At 33.3% G+C, this 27,530-nt stretch overlaps 1 protein-coding gene across 2 annotated transcripts in view; it reads right to left on the reverse strand.

Moving 5' to 3' along the window:
* Window positions 1-27,530, reverse strand: part of MICU3 (mitochondrial calcium uptake 3) — a 99,661-nt gene that overhangs the window by 31,032 nt on the left and 41,099 nt on the right. For both annotated transcript variants that reach the window (XM_028099689.2, XM_028099688.2), the window contains exons 2-7: window positions 25,720-25,873; window positions 19,169-19,200; window positions 12,536-12,614; window positions 8,752-8,799; window positions 5,539-5,621; window positions 2,635-2,706 (exon numbers count right to left, since the gene is read on the reverse strand). In XM_028099689.2, coding sequence (XP_027955490.1) covers window positions 2,635-2,706; window positions 5,539-5,621; window positions 8,752-8,799; window positions 12,536-12,614; window positions 19,169-19,200; window positions 25,720-25,873 — 468 coding nt within the window. The remainder of the gene's footprint in view (window positions 1-2,634; window positions 2,707-5,538; window positions 5,622-8,751; window positions 8,800-12,535; window positions 12,615-19,168; window positions 19,201-25,719; window positions 25,874-27,530) is intronic.

Consider the following 27,530-nt stretch of genomic DNA (forward strand, 5'->3'; position numbering starts at 1 on the left):
AAATGTAGTGATGACTAAATGGGCGTAACATTTATAATGGATATGGCACAGAGTGTCCCAAGAAATATTATGTTCCCTTCTTTCCTTCTGAAGCATATACTATTAAGTGGCTATATGTTTTAGCTCATTTAATCTCCATAACAATCACATGTGGTCATTAGTACTATTATCCCCTTGTACAAATGAAGAAACTGAGGCACAGGCAGGTTAAGGACCTGTTCAAGGTCACCCAGATAATAAATGACTCCTAAGCCTGTGTTATACTGTCTCCCTAATGTAATCGATATATTTTCACTACACACTAAATTTCAATGGCTTAAAAACTGAAAAATCTCATCAGTTCAGATTTGCATTATTTAACATGTGGCAACAATTAACAGTAAGTTACCACTAATCATCATTATTGTTAAACATAGTAACAAATATTTGTAGAGAGCTATACTGTCTTAGAATGCTATTTATTTAGTTCAGAGGCTGTACTAAAGTTTATTTCTGAATTGTCTTAAGGAATAGTTTTGATAGCTAAATTATGTAAATAAATTTCAGGAGCACTAATTAAACTCTGTAAGATAAATACCTATGAGGTACCTGTGTAGATCAATGACTCTAGTAAGCATTTCTTTACATATAAGCAAGTTATACAGTATATTACTTAAAAATTCTTTTTATTTGTTCTTTAAAACAAGTCTCCTTCTCCATATATTTGCTAGAGAATGCTTCACTGACCTGTACGCATATAAAATTATACAATTTAGGGTATGCTGATATAATTTAAGTTTCATAATTCAGATAGACTGTCCCTAATTAATCCAAGTTAATGAGGTTTTTCTGTATCATTATTATGAGCTATTTGCATTAAATCAGCATTAACTTTACTTTACTTGGGTTGCAATAAAGCTCAGAGCCAAGCTTTGTGCTGACACTAACTTTTCCCAGTGTGGGTTGTCTGCTATCATTTCACCCTTTCCTCTCTCCCTTTGTTATTTGACTTACATATTTTAGTAAATGTTAATGATTAAAATAGTATGGTGTTTTTCTTGGAAGATCCACAAGTCCTTTCTGGAAGTAGTATAAACAAATAAATAGAACAGTTAAATTTCTGAAAGTAATGTAAATACCGCGTGTTTCAATTATGCTCAAATAAAAAAAACAAATTTATATCCATTGAAATATGATCTTTTCTATCACTGAGGTATCTCAAAAGGTTAATTAACATAGTTCAACCTCCTAAATGATATTTTATTAACAACTTGGCTATCCAGTTAAGTATAATCCATCAAAATTAAACAATTGCTTACTCTTTCAATATGTTATCTACAGAAAATAAAATTTATGAAGGTATTTAATTCTCTAGTGTTATTTGCTAATATTCTAAAAAATGGCATTTATGGGGCTAATTCCTATGGGATTTATAGATTATAATTTAAAAACCATGAGACCTGAATTAGAGAATTCGTAATGCCCCTTTTAATTCCTGGCTAACATTATATCAGCTCTTTGATTTTTTAAGAGTGTCTTCCATAAGCTTTGTCAATTAGAATACAGAGGGTGGTTCAACAAATATTGATAATTATAGTCAAATATACTCTGAAATAATAAGTATTTCATATCCTGGTAATCTGATTTTATTAATATAAATATAAATATAAATATACACTTAATCTATTGGGATTGAATGTGGTACCATCTGCTATAGATAATCCATGTTTTTAAAAAACATAATACATATCCTTATAATAATGAAAATCATAAAAAAAAGTTGCAACTCCCTGAGGTTAGTTATTTGAATTCCAGGTAGACCAACTAAACTACTGCACAGGGTCACTAATTTGCAAAGGAAAGAGTTATCATTTACATCTCAACAAAACTGTGTTTCTGCTAAGTACCAGATGAAAAAATATGCTATAGTGGGTAAAAGTACAGTTTGGGAGCTGCCCAGCCATGGACTCCAATCTTGGCTTTGACATAATTACAGATAATAAGAGAACTATTAGCAGATTAAATGAGAAAATGCATGCAAAGCATCTACTACAGTCCCTGATAGTAAGAACTCAGAACATGTTTGTTATTTTTATTATATGAACCTGGGATACTGTCAGACTGAAATATGTGGGATAAACAAAAAGGAAACTGGTAGGAAAATGGAGGGAAATGTTCCTTAACTCTACCTTCAGAATAAGTTGAAAACATTAGTCATCCGAGAAGAGCCTATATTTCTAAGAATTCAAAAAAACATATTATTCCTTGTTTTTGTTTCGACATTCATATGGCTATAGTGCCACTAAATTCACTTACATGTATAATTAAATCTTTGCAATTCACCTTTAAATTTTTTCATGCATAATGATCTGTATTCATCTATTATATGATATACCCTTCAAATCTCATGGATAACAACAATATGGATGAAAATGATATAATGAGTGGGATTATGGACACACATGTTTAATATCAATATTTGATATAATATTGATAGAGATGCATATAAATCTGAAGCAAATTTTCTACGTAAGAGCTTTAGAAAGTTTTCCCAAAAGGGACAGCTCCACAGTTACAGACTTTATTGTTTTTCAACATGAATAAAATAATTCTCAGCTAGAAAACCCACCTTAAACTACTATAAATTATTCTTACCAGCATTGCACGCTTTTCTTCATCTCCTTTTGTTTCTCTCTTTTCATTTTTTTTCCTGAATATCTCTTGAAGCTAAAAGAGAAAGTGATCAAGAATCAAATCTCCAGTGAGTTTCTGGGTACCTAGTTACCACTCTGTGCTAGGTATATTCTAAAAACAAAGAATTAGCTTCATCTACCAAGAACATTAAAACTACTTTAGATACATTTTCTGACACCAATTTTTTTTTCCTGAGAAAAAGAAAACACACCCTTTGCTATCGGCAGCCTGTGGTTCACTTAAATGTACAAAATTATAGCTTTACCTTATCTCTAAGACATAAAGACAGGGAGTTTGTGACACACAAATAAAAGAGATGAAGCCTACTGGGGTAGAAATAACACTGGAATAGAATTCAGGGACTCTGGGTGTGAGCCCATCTTCTGTCACATACTAATTTTGTGATGGTGGACAGGTCACATATCCCTCACGAGGCTCCACTTGACTCATATATGAAATGAGGACGCCCCCTTAAGTCCCTTTCAGGTATCTGTACATTGTGGGAGAAGCATGGGCTCTGTGTACAACCCCTTGGGCAAGTTACTCTAATTATTCGAGGGATTGTTTTCCATTTCCAGAACATGTAGATAATTCCTTACTTTAGAGGAATATTTTTTTTTCCTCCAGCTACATTGAGGTACAATCACCAGGTCTTGTAAGAATGCTGTGCAAAGGAAATATTACAGATAGTTACTCAGCACATTGCCTGTCACATAGTAACCTCTCAAGAGATGTCAGCTCTATTATCAATAGTATCATTACCTCTTTAAAAGCCTATTTTACAAATGGAAGCTTAGTCCTACCTCTATCACAGCTTTCTGGGGAGGTCACTGTTCGTGGCTTTGTAACTGGAACAGCTATCTTAACTCTTCATTTCATTTTGTATGGCAATAGTTGAAAGTCAAATAAAACGTATCACCTCCCAAGATATGTGATAACACAAATACAGTATAGAACCTGAATGATTTTTTAACAAATACATTTATTTTCACACTTTTTCTTAGTGAAAAGAGTTTTTTTTAGCAAGGGTTATTAATAATCATTTTTTAAGTAGGCGGGAGAATCGTAGGTTTTAGACCTCTACAAGGAAGTCAGCTTAACTCTACCTCCTGCTTTCAGGAATTCTTTGCTGTTTACAAATAAAAACAACAAACAAAAAACATCACTTATGAGGCAGCAGGACAGCCACTGCAAAGAGTAAACCGCAGCAAAGAGTAGAGAGGGGAAACAAGTTGTACGTGAACGTTTTTACCTCCCATCCCCACCAACAGACAATATTCCAAAGGACATCTATAGAGACACCTTTCAATGCACTGAGTTCCTAAAGGTACTCTTTTAGTCAATGGGGTAGAACTTGGCAGTGTTGCCACAGAAAATTTATTAAAAATTATTTAGAATACTAGGCCCATTCTGAAAGTCCTAAAATAGTTTTATGCTATCATAACAAAACTATATTAAACTAAATCTGTTTATTTTAGGGTGTTAGGAACATGTCTATCTTTGCAGTGAAACTGAAAACTCTCACCTCCCCACCATCCTGAAAAGCACTTGAATGAGGGGTCCTTCACGGTTCCAGGTCCCAATGGTGTGGCTTAGGGACTGTCCCCAGGCAAGGGCTACATGGGTGTTAGAGTAAGTCATCTGATAGATCCCAGTAATTAGTCTGCTTGCTTCCTTTTGAATGGCTACTGATTATGACAAGGATTTTTATCTCTTCCTTTTTCTACCACAGAAAAGAATGATTTCATAGTTTCTCTTCCATGTTCCAGCCTCTGAGGAAAATATTAAGCTGTTTAAGAGGTTTTTTGAGGGATTTTTAATGGCTTGTTACAAAAGAAAATAGAAAATAAAATGGCTATTTATATGCCATCTCTTCCTTTTCTTTTAGCTAGGAAATATAGGTAAATACAGAATTGAACATAAATGTTAAGGGTAGAACTTGTTACTGTAAGCATCTCTACTTTGGAGAAAAAAAATAGAATAGGCATTTTGCCACTGAAAAAGATGCAGGATCCATGGGTAAAAAGAAATAGGAAAATTCTGGAAGGGGAAGTGGCAAGATGAGTGAGCAGCTGATGATGTTGCCAAACCAGCACCAAGCTGCATCAGTCAGGTGAGAAAGACTGAAGGCAGATACCTAAGAACAATCTTATTTTCCCCATTTTAGATCAGCCCTTGTTCAAAGACAAGAAAAAGGAATAGCAAAATGGGGACAAGACTGGAATATAAGGCAGTCATGAGTGGAAGAGAAAAGCAGAAAGAAAAATCACAGGTCCTATCATGAGAAGGAAGGGAAGTTCCGGTGGCAAAGAGCTGTGGGTGGGGGGCTGATACGATGGGGTCTGAGCATAACTGAGCATATACCACACCTCTGAACTGCCTGTCATCCACCCAGTGGAAAATATCTGACTCATTTCAAATGTTCAGAAAACATGTAAACAATTACAATCATCTTCATATAATGAATACAATTTATATATATATATATATTTTTAAAGATTTTATTTATTTATTTGACAGAGAGAGATACAGCGAGAGAGGGAACACAAGCAGGGGGGGTGGGAGAGGGAGAAGCAGGCTCCCCACGGAGCAGGGAGCCTGATGCGGGGATCGATCCCAGGACCCTGGGATCATGACCTGAGCCGAAGGCACACGCTTAACGACTGAGCCACCCAGGCACCCCTACAATTTATATTTTTATAATATAAAAATTATTTAAAGTACACGATGCTATACTTCTTTATTAAATTAAGGTGAAAGCATAAATTTTTCACTCTTCCTTCTACGTTATTCCAAATAATGCAAAAACATAAGGATGTAAGTAAGCAATATTTATTAATAAAATGCAGCACATAATATACATACCACCAAAAACTCCTTTTTATCCACCATCTCATTGCCATCAGTGTCAAACATGTTGAAAGCTATTCTAAAACCTGCATGTGGCTCTGCCAGAAAGAACAGAAAAGTACTTGTGAAATGGAAAAATGTTTTTAAAGTGCAGTTGTAAATAGTTAAGTATACTCTGTACAAAAATACTTTCTTTCATCAAGAAATTAAAAGCAGCAGTTTACTATTAATGAAATATAATAAAAGCTATATATGTATACATCTTTCTATTTCATGTGTTAGCACTCTTAGCAACAAAACTGGTAATACACTTTAAAAGTATTTGTCTGATACCTGCTGTGCAGCACAGGCAGTATAATTTAACTACCTTAACTTCCAAAAATAAATACTTCTTTTTGTTATCCCAAGTTTGTCAGTTTAAAAGGGAAATAGCAAATCATCACATATGTTCAATATTTAGAACAAAAGAAAAAAAATATGACACAATGGACCAATCCTGATTCTTAGGAAAATCAGAATGGAAATGACCTATGAAAATAAATGTCAAGCACAAGAGATTACATATTGGGTTTAAACTTTCAGAAGCTTCAAAAGCAGAAATATAAAATAAAAGAGGCTTGAATAATTCTCAATTCCCCAAAATACAAGGAACAATTATTTTTCAGAGAAAGACACACTTTTAAACACTAAGAACTATTTAATTTTATGAACCTTATAATGAGGTTCAATCCCTTTATCCCTTCTAAGGCATAAAGAAAACCTCAACAGAAGAAAACTTACATATCCTTCAAAGAGAAGCTCAGTGCACATGCCTTTGTGAAACATCTGACCCTTTCTTTTTTTAAGATTTCATCCATTCATTTATTTTAGAGAGAGAGAGCGCACATGCGCACACACACACACACACACACACACACACACACACATACAGGCGCACGCAGTCGCGTGAGGGGTGGAGTGGTAGAGGGGGAGCGAGAGGGAGAATCTCAAGCAGACTCCACACTGAACACAGAGCCTGATGTGGGGCTGGATCTCAAGACCCCGAGATCATGACCTGAGCCAAAACCAAGGGTCAGTAGCTTAACGGACTGATCCACCTAGGCTCCCTCTGACCCTTTCTTTTGAGATGACTGGCAAAAAGTTTTTAAAAGGGACTTCCACAGATATATTTGGCATTACCTGTTGTAAAATCTTGAAACTAGCAAAAGAGAAGCATGTAACCTTACTTTCTTAACTGGTAATAGCTGTCTCTGAAAATGGAAACAGAAGCCAGTCTTATATGCAAGCTCATTTCTGGCATATAGTTTAGGAATTGAAACTTACTTTCATCAGCATTCAGTTGAGAAAGAAATAAAAAATTTCATTATCTCTAATAACCAAGTTTTAAGCTTTAAAATGATCTTGAAAATACATAATGAAAAGAAGTCTTCACTGTTTGGAAGGGAAAATGAAGTAAAAATAATAAATAGCAAAGAGGAAAGAATCATAGACAGGTAAGGTGAATTCTCTAGCCCACTTTCTGCCAGCTCTCACAGTTTTCTGCCAGTTTTCACATTTCTCTTGGTTCTAATCTAAAAAACAACCAAAAGTTTTCAATTCAAATTCCCAGAAGTTTCTAGAATAGGTTCTGAACTCCAAAGGAAGATTCACTGCATCCAAAGATCCTAACCTTTCCATGTAAGCAAAACCACCATATGTTTTTTCCCGACACTCTTATCCATACCCTGTCCCATCTCAACAAGTGGCTTTCCTAACCAGTTCTATTATATTCTTGCCTGTCACTCGCTGGTTTAGGTATTTCAGACTTAACAGTTTTGCAACCAAAGCTGTTCTATAGCTAACAATGTAACTTTTTCACAAGTCTCTGAGAACTCCTTGGTACTCCTCTAATTTTCATGGAGTATTCATCATTGACTAGACTTGAATCATAATGGCTTCCAGCGTGGAACAACCTCAGATAGTTGTATTACTAACTGCACAACATTTCTTGTTCTTCAGCACCAACATTTTAATTTCATTTTGAGTCCAGGAGGAAAAAAAATACAAGAAAAAATAAAGGATAATTTTCGAAATTCACATGCACACATGTACATCCCCCAAACTTCCTGCGACAGAACTCCAACATAACATCATTCATTACTAAATTCAGAATAACATAATGGCTCCGATTTTTCTAATCATAGAAGTACAAGGAATTTTTCATTTGTTTCTAATGGCAGAGTTTCACGGATAATTCATATTTCCAGACATCTCCACAAATCCCCACAAACATAAATCCCTCTAGCAATATTCTTTCATTTATTCTTTTTTTTCACTCATTCACCAACTAGTTTTTGAGAGGCTACCATGTGCTAGACATTGTCCAGAAATGGACAAAAAAAGAGAAAATCTTTGCCATCATGGACCGTGCATTCAAGTATGGGGAGACAGACAAAAACATATAAACCAATAAATACTTTCAAGTAGTTTTAAGTGCTATGAAGAAAATAAAACATGGTAAAGGGATAAAAAGGGAGAGGTAAGAGAGGGAGCTATTTTAGGGAGGATAGTCAAGAAGGGTTCACATTTCACATTCAAACGAAACCTGAATAATGTTTATTATCATGAGGATCTTGAGGAAAAAGCACTGATGGCAGAGGGAGCAGAAAGTACAAATTCCTGAGGTGAGAATTCAAGGAACAGAAAAGCCAGGTGGCTGGAGCACAGTGAACAATAGCAGGTAAGTTCCTGCATTAAATACAATGAAATTTAACTGAAATCATTAGTAAGCCCTTCTTATATTTCATAAAAATTGCTGCATATGAGAGGCAGAGAATAACAAAGCTGTTTTAGTATGTATAATGGGTATTCTGATACACTCACAGTTAGAAGACTCATTCTTTCACACTAGTCTTAAGAAACTTAATATTTCAATGAGTGTAGCAGGAAATTTACAAATCCCTACATGACCTGACTTTTAGGCTTTCATGTAAACCCAAAGGAATGATATATGATATAAAATTTATAATTTATGAGCATTTTATTCCTATACCATATGCCATAAAAATATTTATGTCTTTGACTCTTGATAGTGCTATTTGCTGATAACATTTAGACATGAATTTTGCAAAATAACCACAGATAAACCTAAAGTGATTTTCAATAGTAAGAGAATCTAAGATTTGTTTTCCAAGATTCTTATTTAAAAACAAAACTGTATCCAAAAGTAGACTCAATGAGTACACTTACTTGTTAAAATACATAAAAGAAAAAGATATTCTGTGTAAGAAATCACACCTAGAAGAAAAATAGTATTAGTCATGTTATATATAAAATATTACTTTATCAAGCAAAATATTATTCTTACAGTAATAAGTTATATTAATAAGGAACTTACTGTTTTAAAGAAAATGCTAAGTATTGTTTTAAATAAGACTAAACTATTAAAAATCATGGCAAAAGAAGCAACATTAATTTTAATTTGTTTCACAATGCTTCTGTAGAAACTCATGCAAAATTCCCATTAATACCCCTAGATATATTGGCCAAGAAAGCAAAATTATATTGTTTATTTATAACTGTAACTTTAAACTTGTTGCAAGTTTTCAATGGATGAACTAACATAAAATAAAAAGGTTGGAAATGGTTAAACTGTAAAGTGCTTAATTACTTCTTAATAACTCTTGAAAAAAATAACAAATAACTCTTGAAAAAAACATTTAGATATTCCTGCTTAAAATATGATTTCTGTAATCGCATTAAAAAACAAAACTCTGTATCACTTTTCTGCTTTCAAGTTATTATTATTTTTGACAAAGTTAATGGTTCTATTAAATGTACTCTAAGAAGTTTTTGTCTTAATTACATGGCTTACACTTTCTGAATATTGCATCCCGAGTTCTCTGTAATCCTAGTATTACAAAGTTTAAAAGGTAAATACAAATATATATTCTGTTACTCAAATTCTTGCTTTTGGACATAACACCCCAAACTAGAACTAACGCTTAATTGAGCTTCTAGGTGGATCCTGAGAAAATTAAAATCAGGAATAAGTCAGTAACACTTCTCCAGATATCAGATAGTCCTAACGTTTAGTAAAAGCGTATACAAAAATCCTTAAATAATCAGATTGTGAACCTTGAAAGTCCATTCTACCTGATGTTCTTTGAGGCTCCGCTCTTTGTTACAGAACAAAGAGAAGAGAAGTCACTGTCAGGCAGTTTGTCAGAAAACTTGAAGGGAACTAGCTGGAGGCCCTGAAAGCATTCCCTTCTTTTGTTTATACTACAATATTGTGACCTATAGACAGATAGTTCTGGTTGACTGCCATGAATGTTATGGGAGAAAGATTCTGGAATGGTCAATGTATATAAAAGATACAATACCTAGATTCCATAGGGATCCCTCATAGAAAGAAAGAGAGAGAAAGAAAAAAAGAGAAAGAAAGAAAGAAAGAAAGAAAGAAAGAAAGAAAGAAAGAAAGAAAGAAAGAAAGAAAGAAAGAAAGAAAGAAAAAGGGAGAAAGAAAGAAAGAAAGAAAAAGAAAGAAAAGGAGAAAGGAAAGAAAGAAAGAAAAAGAAAAAGAAAAAAAGAAAGAAAAAAGGGGAATGGGATTGGGAAATGGATTCTCTGTCTCTACAATCCCATCATCACTGACTGTTGTTCTAATTGACCTGGTGGAACACACAAGAGATGTCGGTTGATATAAAGAAGTTTAATAACTGTATCTTTTATTTGATAATTAACTCAAGATTTCCCTCAGTGAACAATTAGCAGTGAGAGTACTAATCATAATTATCATGGTAGGTACTTGTTTGTAGGACCAAATGGTTTTTGAGGTGGTGTAATCCACACCCAAGAACAAAGTGAAATTTATGATATAATTTAATAAAAATGATCAAGGAAAAGAGAAAATACTACTCAACATGAACTGTAGATTCTTAATGCTTTCCAATTACAAAAATGGAAAACTATTAGACTCACCTTTTATTTTAAGGCCACCCAAGATCAAAAAAATAAAATAAAAATACATATGCTAAGCATATAAAAAAAAGGGTAAGAAAGATGTCAACTACGTTTCTTTTGAAAATTCAATAAAAGAGTTCTAAGGGAAGTTCCTTAAAAACATTATACTGTTTAGTTCCTATATCATGATACATTACACAGTTGGCTGTTATAACTAAGTCTGAAGTACATGTTTTCATAAATGTTGCATATCAATTAATTTTTTGTAAAACTGCATAACATTTTCTTGCGGGGGTAATACTTTAAGCAGATAAAATGCAATTGTAAATTAATCTCCAATAGCTCTCAAGATTTAGCTTTAAAATTCCTTTGCCACTTAAACCTATCTATAAAAAAGCAAGGCTCTCTGTGACATTCTACTTCGCCTAACCTAATGGTTCTAAAACTTTTTGTGTACATGGATTCCTTTGATAATCCAATCACGATGACACAGCTCTGCACTATCCTACAGGGTAGCCATTGGTCACATGTGGCAACTTAAATTTAAAATAAATAAAATTAAATACAATAAATAATTCAGTTCCTCTATTACAGTAGCCACATTTCAGGTGCTTTTTAAAAGCCCACAACTGGCTAGTAGCTACTATGGGAGACAACAGAAATAGAACATTTCCATCACTATAGATAATTCTCTGGGATAGCACTGAATAGATCATTTCCCCCCAAAAACATGCAAATATTCATGTAACATAAAGATTAGGACAAGCTTAAACCCAGGGCTTCCAGATTCAACCCCTTCTATGACTACAAAGAATTTCCTTTTTCCATGCATTTGGTTTTCTCAGATTATACTCGATCCAATTTGTATTTTCCCATGAGAGGTATTAAAAGTAAGTATTTTTATATTTGCTAACTTATCTCTTTGAGCTTTGATTTTTCCTGATCCTATCATCCCACCCTAAGATTTGAATGACAATCTTTAAGACAATTTCCAAGAAAAAATTTCTAAGAGCTTTAAATATACCATGGCCCCGATTTCGCAAAGATTTTAAAACCCTAATTATGAAAAGACTACGATGAAAGGTAAGGTGTCTACCCCTTTCAGATTCCATGTGAACCAGGTGGAAGCAATTTGAATTTCTAATTCCACTCAGATAAAATACATGGATTACAATTATCCTTTAAAATATTTGTCTTCACGCTAGAGTATAATTATTTTCAAATCAGTATCTGTTAAAATTGATGAAAATGAAAAAGGTAACTGTTTATACAATTTCTTTAATATTTTTATTTCATATACTCTTATATTTGAAAAAATAAAAAAGTATATTTACAAGAAAAATTCCTTTTTAAGATTAAAGAGATTTTATTAATTAGTCTTTTTTATAAATATGTACAAAAAGTAAAGTGTAAAAGAAAACGGCAATAAAAGCTATATAATTTGATTGTGAGGAAATGTATGAATTAACAACTTAGCTTAGATACATAGATATAGACCATATAGTAGGTTGAAAGGTGGCTTTTGCAATGAGTGTTGTTTTTAAAAGAAACATGTTCAAATTGGGTGACCAAAAGACATATCCAATAAGTTCTTCACGGTGATTATTAAATTTTTAAAAATATGTAATCTCCTGGAAGTAAAATGGAAGGAAGAAAAATAGTTGGAGATCAGTATTTTTGAAAAATGCTTTCTATAATTAAATATAACCCTCACTACTCAATATGGTTGGAAAATAATTTTTTATAGCCATAAAAGTTCACTTTCTTCTAAAAAATTTGAAAGACATGAATAATATATTTAAAAACATAAAAACTAATGATGTAATATATGGTGATTAATATAACAATAAAAAATATATTTAAAAATAAGAAACACCTTTAATCCCGCTACCCAGAAACAATCATTAATATTTTGGTGTTTTTCTTCTCAGTTTTTTCTCTATGCACACACACATCTGCACATATAATTAACTTGTTATATTATTTTAAGTATAAGGAAAAATATATATAAAGAGTATGAATAATATAGCGTCCATTTTAAAATGCATAAGTACTAAAGTTAACTTACCTCTTTCTTTAAGATTACGAAAAAGCTTTGATGATCCTTTCCAAACTGGTGGTGTTTCTGAGAGCATTTGATTTAATTCCTATAACATAAGGTATCATAACATTGATTAATAGGTAAACCACTTACTTATAAAATAGATATAAAATATTTAAATGCCTTATACAAAAAAATTCTCCACTTAAAAGACTTGAGACATGGCTGTATTTATTCTATTCTATACCTGTGGTTCGTTCAACCACAAAACCCAATATTTGCCCACAGTCTAAATATAAAATAAATCATAAAGAAGCTATGTTGAATTCAATTAGAGCCACCAAAAATTTCAGATAAATTTAGCAAGTGGAGGAATATATATAAAATAATCAGATTAAGATAAAACAGTGAGTTTAAGTTCAGGAACCAGTTAGAAAAGGATAGTTTCATGAAAGTGGTAAGTAAAGGTGGATTTCCTAATCAAGGTCAGAGATGATGGCCTGGCTTCACATACTGTCTCTTTTCTGTAGCCCTCTTGGATTTAGGGAGCTTTGTGGACGAAGTAAATGGACAGAGGATCAAAATGGGAAAGAATGAAGAATATTTTAGTAGTGACTCAAAGAGTGCTGATGTCAAATGGAGTTCAGGGGTATTGAGTGATTATGACCACTGTTTCCTTTTTTTTTTCTTTCTAATTTTAACTTACATATTCAGTAAAGAACACAGACTTCAATTGCTTAGTCAGCCTTTTTTGTTTGTTTCTAAATCAAACTACCACAGCAGGTTGGGGAGCTATTTTGGAAAATTTAAACATTTGAATCATTGTTCAGATACTAAAGGAATTTTGAATTTATTATGCATACTGAGTTCAAAATAATTAAATGAAAATTATATTTTGGTTAATTGTAAAGAAAAAATATTAAAGGATTTGATGAGATAAACTGAAATAATTTGAAATAAAAAAGGTGGTTTGCTAAGTAACACACTGAAAAACACTAGAAACCACTTCTATTTCCAGACCTGATTCTTCTACTCAACATGTGGTTCCCCAATAGCCTAGGCATAACCTGTGAGCTTGTTCAAAAAGCAGAATTTCAGTTCCCAAGCCAGATCTACTGAACCAGAATGTGTATTTTTAACAAGAACTCCTGGCGATTTTGTTTCCCCATGTTCCAGTTTGAGAAGCACTTTTAGACAAACCCTTCCTGATGTGGTTGTACCTAAAAATGTTCTGTAACATTATAAACTGCTTTTTTTTTTTCATTACAAAGCTGAGCTGACAGGCAAATAAAGAAACCCTGGGATGCCAAAGGCAGCAGAGGTATTTTTAGGGGATTTATGGATTCCCTGCAGCCCACTGTGAACCCCGCTTTCATCCCCTTCATAGTGCTATCTATCTCTGCACTGCAAGTAACAGATGCCACCAGACGGCCAACAGTGTCTGATTAGAGTAGCAACGGCACAGGGTAAGAATTCGGGCTTGAATAACGATGAGAAGCTGGAATATTTACTGCTTAAACAACAATAAACTCATAAATATTTTTGTTAGAGCAAGAGATTAAAAAGAACATTTTGCATATATTTGATATACCTTAATGTATACCATATCTGTCATATAAGTATCAACTTCTCTTTCTCCATTTTAACTATTTCCATGTATTCAATTTCATCTCTTCTAGCTTGAACTCAGCTAGAGTTTACAACCAAAAAAAAAAAATCATAGCTACCTTTTATTGAGTGCCCTCTATGTGCCTGACAATATATAATCTCTCATTTAATTTTAATTAACAATCCTCATTGTGCATATTTTACTGAGACTTAAAGAGGATAAGAACTTACCCAAGGTCACACAACTACTAAATGACTGACCAGATCCTTACTGACTAAGCAGTTTATTTTAGTAATAATTCAGCTTCTTCTGGTCTGGATTATCTAATTAACACACTGATTTTTGTCTTCGGTTCACTTTAAGAAGTTTTAAAACGTATTAAAATCTGTATTTCCATTCAGACTGGGAATCTCTCTCCCCATTCCCAGTGCCTAGATCTTGGTCTCTTACATGTAGTAGTGTTATAATAATAAATAATTTGGGGCATCTGGGTGGCTCAGTCGATTAAGTGTCTGCCTTCGGCTCAGGTCATGATCCCAGGGTCCTGGGATTGAGCCCCACATTGGACTCCCTGCTAGCAGGGAACCTGCTTCTCCCTCTCCTCCCTGCTTGTGTTCTCTCTCGCTCTCTCTTTCTCTCTCAAATAAATAAAAAATCTTTAAAAAAATAATAAATACTTTGGTTGGCCTTTGCCCCTGGTTCCTGGAAGATGCTATATCCTTGAATCACACTTGGTTATAGGATGACCCTGGATGGGTTACTGATAGCCAGAAAGAACCACCATGGGATTAGAAGGTTGGGGCTCTGAGCTCTCCCTACCTCTGGGGAGGGGTAGGGAAAGGGACTGGAGACTGAGTTCAATCACTGGGCCAATGAATACATAATGAAACCCTTAATAACTCAACACCCAAGCTCAGTGGACATTGCCACTGGTAAATATATTGGTGTGCCAGGAGGGGTGACACACCTCTCCATGGGAAGAAGGCATGGAAGGTCTGTGTTTGGGATCTTCCTATACCTTTCCTTGGAGTCTCTTCATATGGCTAGTCCTGATTTGTGTCTCTTAAAATAATTATAAACTGTTACTTATAAATATAGAATGTGTCTGAGTTCTGAATCAGTCTAGCAAATTATTGAACCTCAAGGGGAATTATGGGAGCCTCTTGGATTTGTAGCCAGTTGGTCAGAGGTGTGGGGGGCCTGGGGACACTTGATCTTGCAGCTGGTATCTGAAATAAGGGCAGTCCGTTGGGGACTGTGCCCTTAAATCAGTGGAGTTTGACACTAAATCTGGTTTTATTGCTTATTGCAAGTTGGTATTAAATAGATATTTGCTGTATCAAATTCATTTTCCTAGAATTATAGTGCCTTGTAAAAGATTCATATAATTTTCTTAAATAAGTACAATTTTGTCTTATTATATAGTTAATTTATATGCATTATAGAAAAATTAGCAAATATAGAAAATAAAAACTAATTTCAATCCAGGAATGAACCATAATTGAAAGTTTTATTTAAATCCTTTTAGTCTAATTCTCTCTAGGCATAATTATATAGCTTTTTTGTCATTGCAGCAAATATTAAATTATTTTCTACATATTGTTTTGTAACTTACTCTTTGCACTTAATACTTCATGGGCATATTTTCCTGCCAGATAGTCTTCATTGCATTTTAATGGCTACACAGCAGTTCTATATCAGCAGTTCTGAAATGTAATTCTTTATACTCTTAAAAATTATTATGGACCCCAAGGAGATCTTGTTTATGTGGATATCTATCAATATTTAATGCATGTGGAAGTAGAAATGATAAATTTTTAAACACAAAAAAACACAAGCACATACTCTATTAGATGTCAGATTGATGGCATCATCAATCATCCTGTAGCCTCTAGAAAACCCTACTGAACACTTGTGAGAGAATGCAAGTAATAAAACAAATTATCTTTTTGGTGTTATTATAAAAATAGTTTTGACTTCATGGACCCCTGAAAAGGTGTTTGCACTTTAAGAACAGCCAGTCTATATTATTCTGCAACTTGCTGTTACTCAACTTTCAGTCTTCTAGGTCCATTCATAACTTGGATGTATTTTTTCACTGTGGCTCTGTATTATTGTATTTGTCTTTGAATGCCTATTTCACAATTTTTTTATTCATTTCTCAACTGACTGACATTTATATTGTTTCTTTTTTTTAATTTTGGCTATTACAATTGATGCTGCAGAAAACGCACACAGGACTGCTGGTGTAGTATTTCTCTAGTATACTTCTCTAAAAGTAGAGTTTTTGATATGTACTTTCAACTTTATTACATTTGCCAAATTTCTCTCAAAAGTGAATATACAAATTTACACCCTCACCTGATTCTTTCTTCTTTGTTGCTAATTATTGGTACTGCTAGATTTCCAGAAGCTGATAATCTGATGGGTGTGAAATAGTATCATATTATTGGTTTAATTTGCATATCCCTAATCACTAGTGAGGTTGAGGTCCTTTAAACATGTTTATCAGCCATTCTATGTTTACCCTCTTTTTTTCTTACTGAGCTGATTATCTTTTTTATATTGACTTACAGGAGTTCTATATGAGTACAGTACACTTAATGTTTTGTTAATATATTGAAGCATAATTTTCCCATCTGTCATACTTTTTTTAACATTGTCGGCACTCTTTTGGTATGCCAAAGTTTCTGATATTTAATTTAGTCAAATTTTCCAAAATTTCCTTTGAGCTTTGTTTTATATGTCTCATCTAATGAAACCTCTTGTGTCCTTTATTTTACTTCTAATATTTCACAATTTTTTGTTTGTCAAAGTAAGAACTTAATCCATCTGAAATTTGCTTTTGTATATGGTGGTCAGTTTGATATTTAATTGTATTTAGCCCCATTCTGGAAAGACTATTGTTCCAATACCTAAAGGTCAATCCTTCCTCCAGGGATTTACAGATCTTCCCATACATGCCTTGGTCTGTTTCTAGACTCTATATTCTATTATTTTCATCTAATTAAAAAATTCTTGCAATAATATAATACTATTTTAATTATAGCTCTATTATTAATCTTAATATGAGACAGGCCCAATTGTTCTCATCCTATTGTTTGTCTGTTTGCTTCCCTTCCTTCCTTCTCAGAATTGTTTGGAAAATTCTGGGCCCTTACTCTTCTAAATGAATCATCTGTGAACATGATATATTTCTCTGCTTACTCATATCTCAAAAATAGAATAATATCTTGCACATCTTCTGTTAAGTACACTAAGAATCTAATAGTTTTTGTTGCTATTGTGAAAAGTATCTTATTTGATAGTGCAGTTTCTAATTGCTATTGCTGGTGCAGAAACACTAGCAGCAACCTTGCTAAACTTTTACTAAATCTGAATTTGAAATCTATGCATTTTTATATTTTTCTCTCAATCATATTGTTTGTTACTGTCCTGCTCCTTAGAACCTATTTTTTCTTGTCATACTACATGTTATAGCCTGAGTTATGTCTACCTCAAATTTGAAGTCATAATTCTCAGTATCCAGAATGTGACTATTTAGAGACAGCCTTTACAAAGGTAATTAAGATTATTAAACGAGGTCATTATAGTTGGTCCTAATCGAATATGACTGGTGTCCTTATAAGAAGACATCAGGATACAGACATGCACAGAACAATGATGGGGAGATGACAGAGGGAGAAGACAGACATCTACAAGCCAAGGAGGGAGGCCTCAGAAGAAACCCACCCTGCCAACACCTTGATCTTGGACTTCCAGCCTCCAGAACTGTGAGAAAATAAATTTCTGTTGCTTAAGCCACCCAACTTTGGTATTTGTTACAGCAGTCCTAGCAAATTAATATACTACCTTAGCTTAGACCTGTAATAAAACAGTGAGTAGTGGTTGTGATAGCAGACATATTTGTATTCTATCTGATTTGAAAGAGAATGTCTAAACATCATGCTTGCTACAGGCTTTAGAAGATTCGCTATAACTGGTTAAGGAAGTTCCCTAGAATGCTATACTAATACGGTTTTTTTTTTTTTTTAACATTTTAGTTCTTTTTTTTTTTTTTTAATTTTATTTATTTGACAGAGAGAGACACAGTGAGAGAGGGAACCCAAGCAGGGGGAGTGGGAGAGGGAGAAGCAGGCTTCCCGCTGAGCGGGGAGCCCGATGCGGGGCTCGATCCCAGGACCCCGGGATCATGACCTGAGCCGAAGGCAGACGCTCAACGACTGAGCCACCCAGGCGCCTCTAATACGGTTTTTTTTAATTGAAGTTTATCATACATTTAAAAGTGCAAAAGGAATATATGTAAAATTTAAAGTTAGAAATTGTTAAGAAACAGAAAATTACCAGTACTTTAGAAGCCTCTTTGCACTTCTCACTGATGATATTTCCTTCCATCTCCCCCAGAGGTAAATATTGTCTTGAATTTAATATTTATCGTTCCTTAGTTTTCCCACCTATGAATGCATCTTTAAGTGGTTTCTTTTTAGACTTTATGTAAATGGAACTGTAATTTATATTTTTGTGAACTGCTTGTCATTATGTTTCCCAGATTCATCTAGTTTAAGCACCAGTATAATTCATTTGTTTTCACTTGCTATACTATTCACTGTATGAATATATAAAAGCTTATTTATCTTATTGACATTGTATTGTAGTCTTTCTGGCCAACCATGAATAATCTAATAACATTCCTGTGACCCTCTCATGCATGTACGAGTTTCTCTAGGTATAGAGACTAGTGTAAAATTATTGGATCATAGGGCATATTCAAGTTTAACTTTACTAGGTATATGTATATGCACTGTGGCAGAATTGAGATCCAAGAGAACTGGTAGGTACAGGGTATGTGTATCTTTAAATTTTATAGACGATGCCAAACTATTTTCCAAAGTGGGTATGTATATATATATCTGAATTTGAAATCTATGCATTTTTATATTTTTCTCTCAATCATATTGTTTGTTACTGTCCTGCTCCTTAGAACCTATTTTTTATGTATATATATATATACATAGTGTGCATGCATATGTACACCAAGAGCTTCAACCTACCTGTTTGGTAAGTGACTTCCACGTTTTAACAACTGTAATAAACAAATATAAAAGAATTAGATAATAAATACTTCATGTAATGTACATCTGAATTCAGTAACCATCTATAACCCTAACTCATAACACCAAGCTTCTATATCTAAAAGACAAAGTATTTTTTAGCTTTGAGATGTGGATCTAAGGTATAGGTTTTATTTATGTTACGTATTTGTTTCATGTACTATACACTAGTTATAATAAGTGATAGCAGTAGAATAGGAAACATATTTTCCATAATCATCTTACTTTGGAGATTTCTGGATTTATAAAGTTAACTTACTCCATGTTAAACATCCTATGGGCTTAAAAACACAAATACTGATATTTATTAAATATTCATACTAGAACATAAAATATGAACATAGAGAAATTATAATTTTAAGGTGCTGCCTATGATCTCTGCTTTATCTCTAGTTATAATTCAAATGCCAGGTCTTTCTAGGGTGAAGGGGAAGGATGGGGGCAATGAGAAAAGGAGATGAAGATGAAAGCAGGTAACACGATAGGGAGACCCTCATCCTGTTCTCCATTCCTTCCCTGTATTTAAGAATCATTTCTAGAACAAGAGTATTATAGTTGAATAAATTACCTGAGATCACTTTCTTTTTCTGATTCCTCCTCATACCCTTGAAGATCTCAAACACTATAAATCTTATAATATTGGAATAAATGCTCAATCACCACTGCTGTTTCCTTTGCTCAGATTTGAAAACTCTGAATATCCAATGTCTGCCCAAGAATTATCTCCAGGTTTATATGTCATTAAGTCTTATAACACAGCTGCATTAGGAGCTAGTAAATATTAATTATTTCAGCTACATTACAATAATGACAACCAATAATTTTTTACATGGTAATGTGGCTATTTCTTTATAATTAACCATAGTTACTGTAAACAGTATATCGAAGTCAGGACTATAAGATAGGCAGTTTTTGCCATGTAACTTTCTTTTTTGTAAGCAATATAAGTCACTTTAAGATCGAAAGCATAGAAGTATGTTCTAAAATTCAGCAAAGTGATTTTTATGGAGATTGACTTCTTCTCTATATAGCAACAATATCCTTTTTTTACCCAAGATAATTTATACAAACGTGTAATCAAGTGATTAAAATCACAGGTTTATAAAGAAGTCAGCATTTAGCCTTAATTCTAATACATTTATTTCATCCACCTTTTCATAATGAACAGAACATTGTAAATAGTATTTATTACTCTGTTGCTTTTGAAATATAGCAGTATGAACAGAAGAAAAACAAATGGCACAAAAGTACATGCACATGCTCTTATGCAATGTTCAGAAGCTATTTATCAGAAGAGGAAGTTAGACACACTCTTGAGTTTTGTAGGGTTTATGAGATTTCCAGGGTAAATTATTCACAAAAGACATATTCATTCTGCCGGATATGTCACCATGTTCAGTATTATTAGCTTTTTTTATAAAGACTAAAGAGCCATTAAGATTGTTCTTCAAAGGATTTTCTGATTTTCTAAATTCCTTATTTCATATGAAGTTACTACATATATAAATATAACTTGGGTGAAGAGGGACTTCAATTCTATTGGATGTATTTTATTTCTTCAGCTATAGCTTGATGTTCATATTTTAATACTTTTATGTATGTTTGAAATTTTTAACAATATATTTTTTAAAACTAAAATTAAAATAATACTTGGAGCTACATGAAGGTAATCAATTATTTTAGTTCTAGAAGGGAAACTTACCTTTTAGGTTCTATTTAGGTAGGTAAAGTAAGAATTTGTCTAGATTTCAAACACAAAGCTATAATCAACAAATATATCTCGATTAACATTTATTTGAACTATATTAAGCAAATGTTTACACAGCATACCAATTTTTTCCTGTTGATGTCACCATAAAATTATATCAAAGATTTTTTAAAAAAATTATGATTATGAATTCAAACGATGATGAAGATGGTTGACAATGACAGCTACCAACATGTATTAAGTGCTTACCATGTATCTGATATTTTACTAAACACAACCAATATTACTCAATCTTCAAAAACCTCATGAGGTTGCTATTATTTTTATTTTTATAAATGAGGAGACAAAAAAATAAAAAATTTAACAAAGTTCTCAAAGCTAGTAAATGAATACTTAGGTTTAAATACAAGTCTGTCTAATTTCAATATGCCACATTGAATATGATTTAATATTCAGTCTATGAAACATTTTCTCTTCTGAGGCAAATACTTCTTTTTGTAACCCCACACTTGAAAAAAAGTTTTTACACATATCTTGATCTTTAGTGATCATTCTTAACTATGTTTTAAAAGTTCCAGTTTGAAATTAACTGATCAGTTAATTTCTGGTTGTTAAATGTCCTGTGCAAGTTTTTTATAATGGAATGTTTTTTCCTGCAAGTGGTAGTTTTGTAATACCTTGAAAAGAATCAAATTTGAAATTTATTTCCAAAAAGTAAAAAGCCACCAGCAGGCTTACAGTTGGTATATTATGAAGAAAAAATTCAAGAAAATAATGAATTAAAAATTTTCAAACTATGAAATTCTAAATTAAGCATTATTTATTGAATTTCTCAAATATAAATTTGACAAAAATTATAGGATTTGATGCAAAAATACCATTTGATATTCTAAAAAATACATCAACAGTTTTATCAAATCTGTGCTAACTTAATAATAAATATAAAAAGTCCACATTGTATGAAGTCAATTAAACAAATGTATGGAACACATATATATCTATTTTTGTATAAGGGCCTTTTCTACGTACAGTCTCTACACTTACGAAACTTAAAATATTTTAAGAGGACAAAAAGTATCAAACAACAAATTCCAAGGTGAAATATGGTTATCTGGTACATGGTAAGTACTCAATAAATATTTCTAGAAGGGAGGGAGGAAATGGAGGTTAAAGGAGCACAGAGAGCTATAATCCTTACCATAGCCCTCAAATTCCTCCAAAAAAGAGCCCTACTCAATTTATAGCCTTTTCTATCACTACTACCTTACATACTCCCAAAGTGGACTATTCTGAATACACCATTTACTCTCTTGATCCCATGTGTTTGTTCATATAGTTCCCTCTCCTTCAGTTGATAACCTCAGAGTCTCCTGACAAAATATTGTATGATAAAGTCTCTCCTTCAGCTACTATCTTTCATTTCCTCTACTTCACAGCTGAACATTTTGAGAGGGTCCTTTATACTCACTGTCTTCATTTCTTCATCTGCTCTTGCAATCTGGTGTTTGCTCTAATCACTACACTGAAACATCATTTTAAAAATCATCAATAACCTTCAAATTACCAAATCTAGTAGACATTTTTCTGTCCTCATCTAACTTGACATCTCATTTGACCATTCTATTCATTTTCCTTAGCTTCTATGACTCCATACTCTTGATCTTGTTCCCATGTTTCTGGATACTCCTATTTTTCCTTTTGAGGCTCATGTTTCAAGCTGTTGTACCTTCACCATTTAAAGTCTAGGAGTTCCTCAAGGATTGGTCCTTGGTCATCTATGTTCTCATCTATACTGCCTCCTAGGCAATCTCATCCATAATTATTGCATTAATTACCAATCACATACAGATGAACCCTAAATATATACTCTACCCAGTCCTCTCCCCTCATTTCCAATGGAAATAATCTAAAATATAAAATATTGATTAAAAGCTAATTTTCAAAGTAGCCAATTTGCCAAATTATTTAGGATTTAATTTTTTTTGAACTTTTACACTTTTTTTTTCACCTCACATAGTTACTTTTTTGGGTACTATTAGGAATGCTTAAGATCTACTCTCTTGGCAAATTTCAATTATACAATATGGTATTATCAATTACAGTAACCATGCTACATATTAGCTCTTAAGGATTTATTTAAGGTTTTGCCATATCCCTAGCTCTGAAGAAAAAGGGCTATAATTTGTTCTAACATAAGTTAAGGCATTTTTTTGGCAGTTTCAAGTAGATTATCAAACAACTGATTATTTGGTACATTGATTTTCAATGACTTGAAATGAATGATCAAAAGCCAGATCCAACTGCCTCTTCCATATCTCCTCTTTTGGATATCTAAGGCATCTTAAATCCATCATGTCCAAAGTTGAAGTTAAAATATTTCCCTTCAAACCTGGTCTCCACTGCCATCCATACAGGTAAACCAGCCAGAAATTTTTAGTACTCATTATTCCATCATCACCATTACCACCCTCATTAGAAGCTTTTCAAGCCTGGACAAGTCTCCTCTCTGATCTGCTCATGCTCACTCTGGCCCTCTTCAGTCTATGTCCACCCTGAAAGATCTTTTCAAAACACAATCTAATAATGGTATGCACCTGTTAAAAACAAGACAACAGGTTCAATATGGAGTTCTTATGCTAAGACCCACATAACCAAGCCACGGCTTAATTACAGTTTCTGTTCTACCAGAAATGGAATCTTAACTCAGTCAATCAGCACTAGTTTGTAATCTGCCTGAGAGACCCCTGCTGTCCTCTAAAGGAAAGTAACCTTACAATAACTAACCCACTTTTTTTTGCCTCATATAACTTTCTTATTCTTATTCCCTTCTGCCTATAAATCTTTTGTTTTATACAGCTCCTTGGAGCTCCTCACTATCTGCTAGACTGGATGCTGCCTGACTCATGAATCACTGAATAAAGCCAAAAGGATTTTTAAAAGTTACTCAGTTGAGTTGTTTTCTAACACACCTAATTATTCTGCAGCTTACACTAGTGCCATGATTTTCCATTACTTTTAGGATAAAAACAAAAATGTTTAATATAAGCTTACCAACTCAACGATTTGGCACTGCCCTACATACCCACCCTCACTTCATACCATATTCTTCTTTGCTCCTTGCACTATAGCCACCCAGATCTTTTTCCCCTCCTCACATGTATCACATTCCTTCTTGTGATGGCACCTTGATACTTGCTGTTTCTCCTGCTGAAATTCTCTACTCTCAACTTCCTACAAACCTACTTAACTCTTATTCACAATTCACATTTCATGTGGATATTTATTTGCCCAGGGAATATCTCCCCGAGCTACCTAAGTTACTTCTCCAAAATATGCTCTCAGTATCTTTCTTTCATGGCATTTATCACAGATATAATTTGCTATTTATTTACTTCATTGATCAGCGTTGGTTTTGTCCACCAGACTGCAAGCATTGTGAGGGTGGAGGGCACCTATTTTTATTTGTTTGTTTCCCTCACCCCTTTATCTCCAGAGCCTAGTACAATACCCGGCATTGGATAGGTGTCTTTGAGTATGTCGTCATATGCTGTGAGATGAAATGGGAAGTGTGCATAAAGCACTCTGTTGCATTCCAAAGTACTATTGCTGTCTTGAGAGAAAGCCCTGTGATTCTTTGAGCTGCGAACTGAACTTTTTTTCATGGAACATGATTTTTACTTGAAAGAACAACTGACAGATAAATTATGGTTATTTAGACTTAGATATCTGGCAGGCACTTTCTTACAAATGAACAAAGTCAGCTATCACTTAAAGAAAACAACTGACAATATTTGTTGCCAGTAATAACATTTGAGCTTTCAGTAAAAATTAGAATTTGGGAAAACTTGTATACACCACCATGAGTTTGACGGCTTTCCAATAAGTAAAGAGAATATTATGACAATATCACTGAATGTGATTTTAAAAATGTATTGTATGATAAATATGTCAACATTTGGAAGATCTGTATAACTGAATCTTCCATTTGATGTTACAAGATTATATAAGGGTAAAAGATCCATTCAAAGTGCAGTGTAGGCCAGTGGATTTTAACATAACAGATGACAAAAGTTTCAAATTCCACACTGCAACTAAACTTTAAGAAACTACCACTAGCCAAGTGTTGATACAGTATCAAAGAAGAATATTTATAATAACCTGAAAGGGCTATTAAAATACTCTTCCTTTTTCCTATTTCTTTATCTGTGAGGCAGATTTTCTTAATATACTTTATGAAAAACAACACACTGCAACTACTGAATAAAAAAAGCAGATGAGAATATAGCTATCTTCTATTACTCACTGAAGAGATTTACAAGAATGTACATAATGCCAAAGAGTTTGAGAACCACTGCTCTAACAGATGAAAAGGTGAGTAACAGTATGTATTTGCCCTGTAGGAGCCATGACAAATACAGAAGAAATATAGGTAGAATTCTTGACCCAGATCTAGCTTCAAAGCCAGTCCTCTGAATTACTGTGTTCATGCTGGATAGAAGAACTGAACAGGCAGAATATGAACCTATTATAAAGAATATCAAGAGTAAGGTGGTTTTTAAGTTCAATGAACTGAAAAAGAGGAAACAAATGAAAGTTTGTGAAAAGAGATATCAATCAGAGTTTATAAGAAATATTAGTCTAGTAAGATTATATAGCATAATGTCTTTTGAAATACATTACTTGGTTAGTTGTTCTGAAAACTTAACCTATTCCACACTTTTACAAACCAGAGATAAGAAAAAATCTCATAAAATTATTAAGAGAATTTACAAAATATACTTACATTTGGGCTCATCAGTTGTAACAGCCAAAATAAAATCATATGGAGTCATGAATAACTGTCCTTCACATTCTATAGAAGCAAACAAACGAAATCTCCTTTCCCGAGACGTAGCATAGAGGTCTAAGTCTTCGATGTCTGTTCGGTTGATAGCAACCTAAAATTAAGAAAGTAAATAAATTTGAACTGTGTGAAATAATGTCTCCTTTTAGAAGCTAAATGCTTTTAATTATGCTGAAAGTGAATTAACAGAGTAAATGACCAAGTGTGAAAATATTGTCTTCTGGAGAACTTAATCATTTTATAAATAAATTACCCATGTGAATAAAATGAATTGTTTGAAAGATCCTACTATAAATATCATTAAGGGCCTGAAAATTCTAAACTGGCACTTTAGGGCGCCTGTGTGGCTCAGATGGTTAAGCGTCTGCCTTCGGCTCAGGTCATGATCCCAGGGTCCTGGGATCGAGTCCCGCAACGGGCACCCTGCTCCTTGGGAGCCTGCTTCTCCCTCTGCTTCTCTCTCTCTCCCACCCCCTATCTCTCGTGAATAAATAAATAAAATCTTAAAATAAATAAATAAATAAATAAATAAATAAATAAATAAATAAACAAACAAACTGGCACTTTAAAGGACCAGTAATTTACTTCTGAAGTTTCAGTTTCAGAAAACATGAAATTTTCTGAGCTAATAGTTTCTTTAGAAAGAACACTAACTCTTGCTGAATGCCTACTATGTGCTCTCTAAATAGCCTTACTGATCTAATCAGAATTCTGTTCAGTAGAGTCTTTGGTTTTTTTTTTTAAGATTTTATGTATGTATTTATTTATTTGAGAGAGAGAGAGAGAGAGAGAGAGAAAGAGCACAAGCAGGGGGAGTGGCAGGTAGAGGGAGAGGAAGAAGCAGGCTCCCCGCTGAGCAGGGAACGCCATGTGGGACTCAATCCTAGGACCCCGAGATCATGACCTGAGCTGAAGGCAGATGCTTAACTGACTGAGCCATCCAGGCGCCCCTAGTCTATTGATTTTCTAAAAGAAGAAAGTGAAACCCTGATATGCTATTCAGGGCTACCACTAAGGAAACCACTTAGTGGCAGCGCTTAGATTAGAACTGAAGTTGCTAACTCTAGATCACTATAGTACAGTTACTACCAATAGTTGTTCTGAATTCTACCTAAGGTTAAGATTAACAGAATTAGAAGAGTGTGTATAAATGCGGGGGCAGGGGGGAGGAGGAAGTCTCTTTTGTTTTCCTTAATTTGAAGACCTTTCTTTGTGGATAATTTTTCACTGTTATTTTCTCTCTGAACCACAGCAAATTTATTTTTTAATAGAAGGATTTTTTTATTACAAAAGTGATGCATAGTTATTATATATAATTCAGAAGACAGAATTTTTAAAATTTATATAGTTTTTTTTTGGCAAAAATGGGACTACACTACACTGTTCAGTAATCTGATATTTTTCACTTATTAATATATCAGGGCTAATTTCTCATGTCACTAAATACACTAAATACTCTAGTAGACCATTTTTTAGTAACTGTATAAAATTTCATAGTAAATGTACGATAGTACAATTTATGAATTACATATGGTTGAATATTTAGGTGATTCATAGTATTTTACTATTATAAAACAATGTTAAAATGACCAGCATAGAATATATTTACATATATGTACAAAGAGTTCCTTGAGATAAATTCCTAAGAGTGGATTTGATTGGTCAACCAAAACCTTTTCATATATATTTTCACTCTGCCTCTAGGGAGTTAATAGCAATTTACAAGATTATCAACAGTATAATAATTATAT

This window comes from Eumetopias jubatus, unplaced genomic scaffold, assembly GCF_037043125.1.
Source record: "Eumetopias jubatus isolate StellerSeaLion01/CBP00866 unplaced genomic scaffold, mEumJub1_p1.0 scaffold_2, whole genome shotgun sequence".
Lineage (NCBI taxonomy): Eukaryota > Metazoa > Chordata > Mammalia > Carnivora > Otariidae > Eumetopias > Eumetopias jubatus.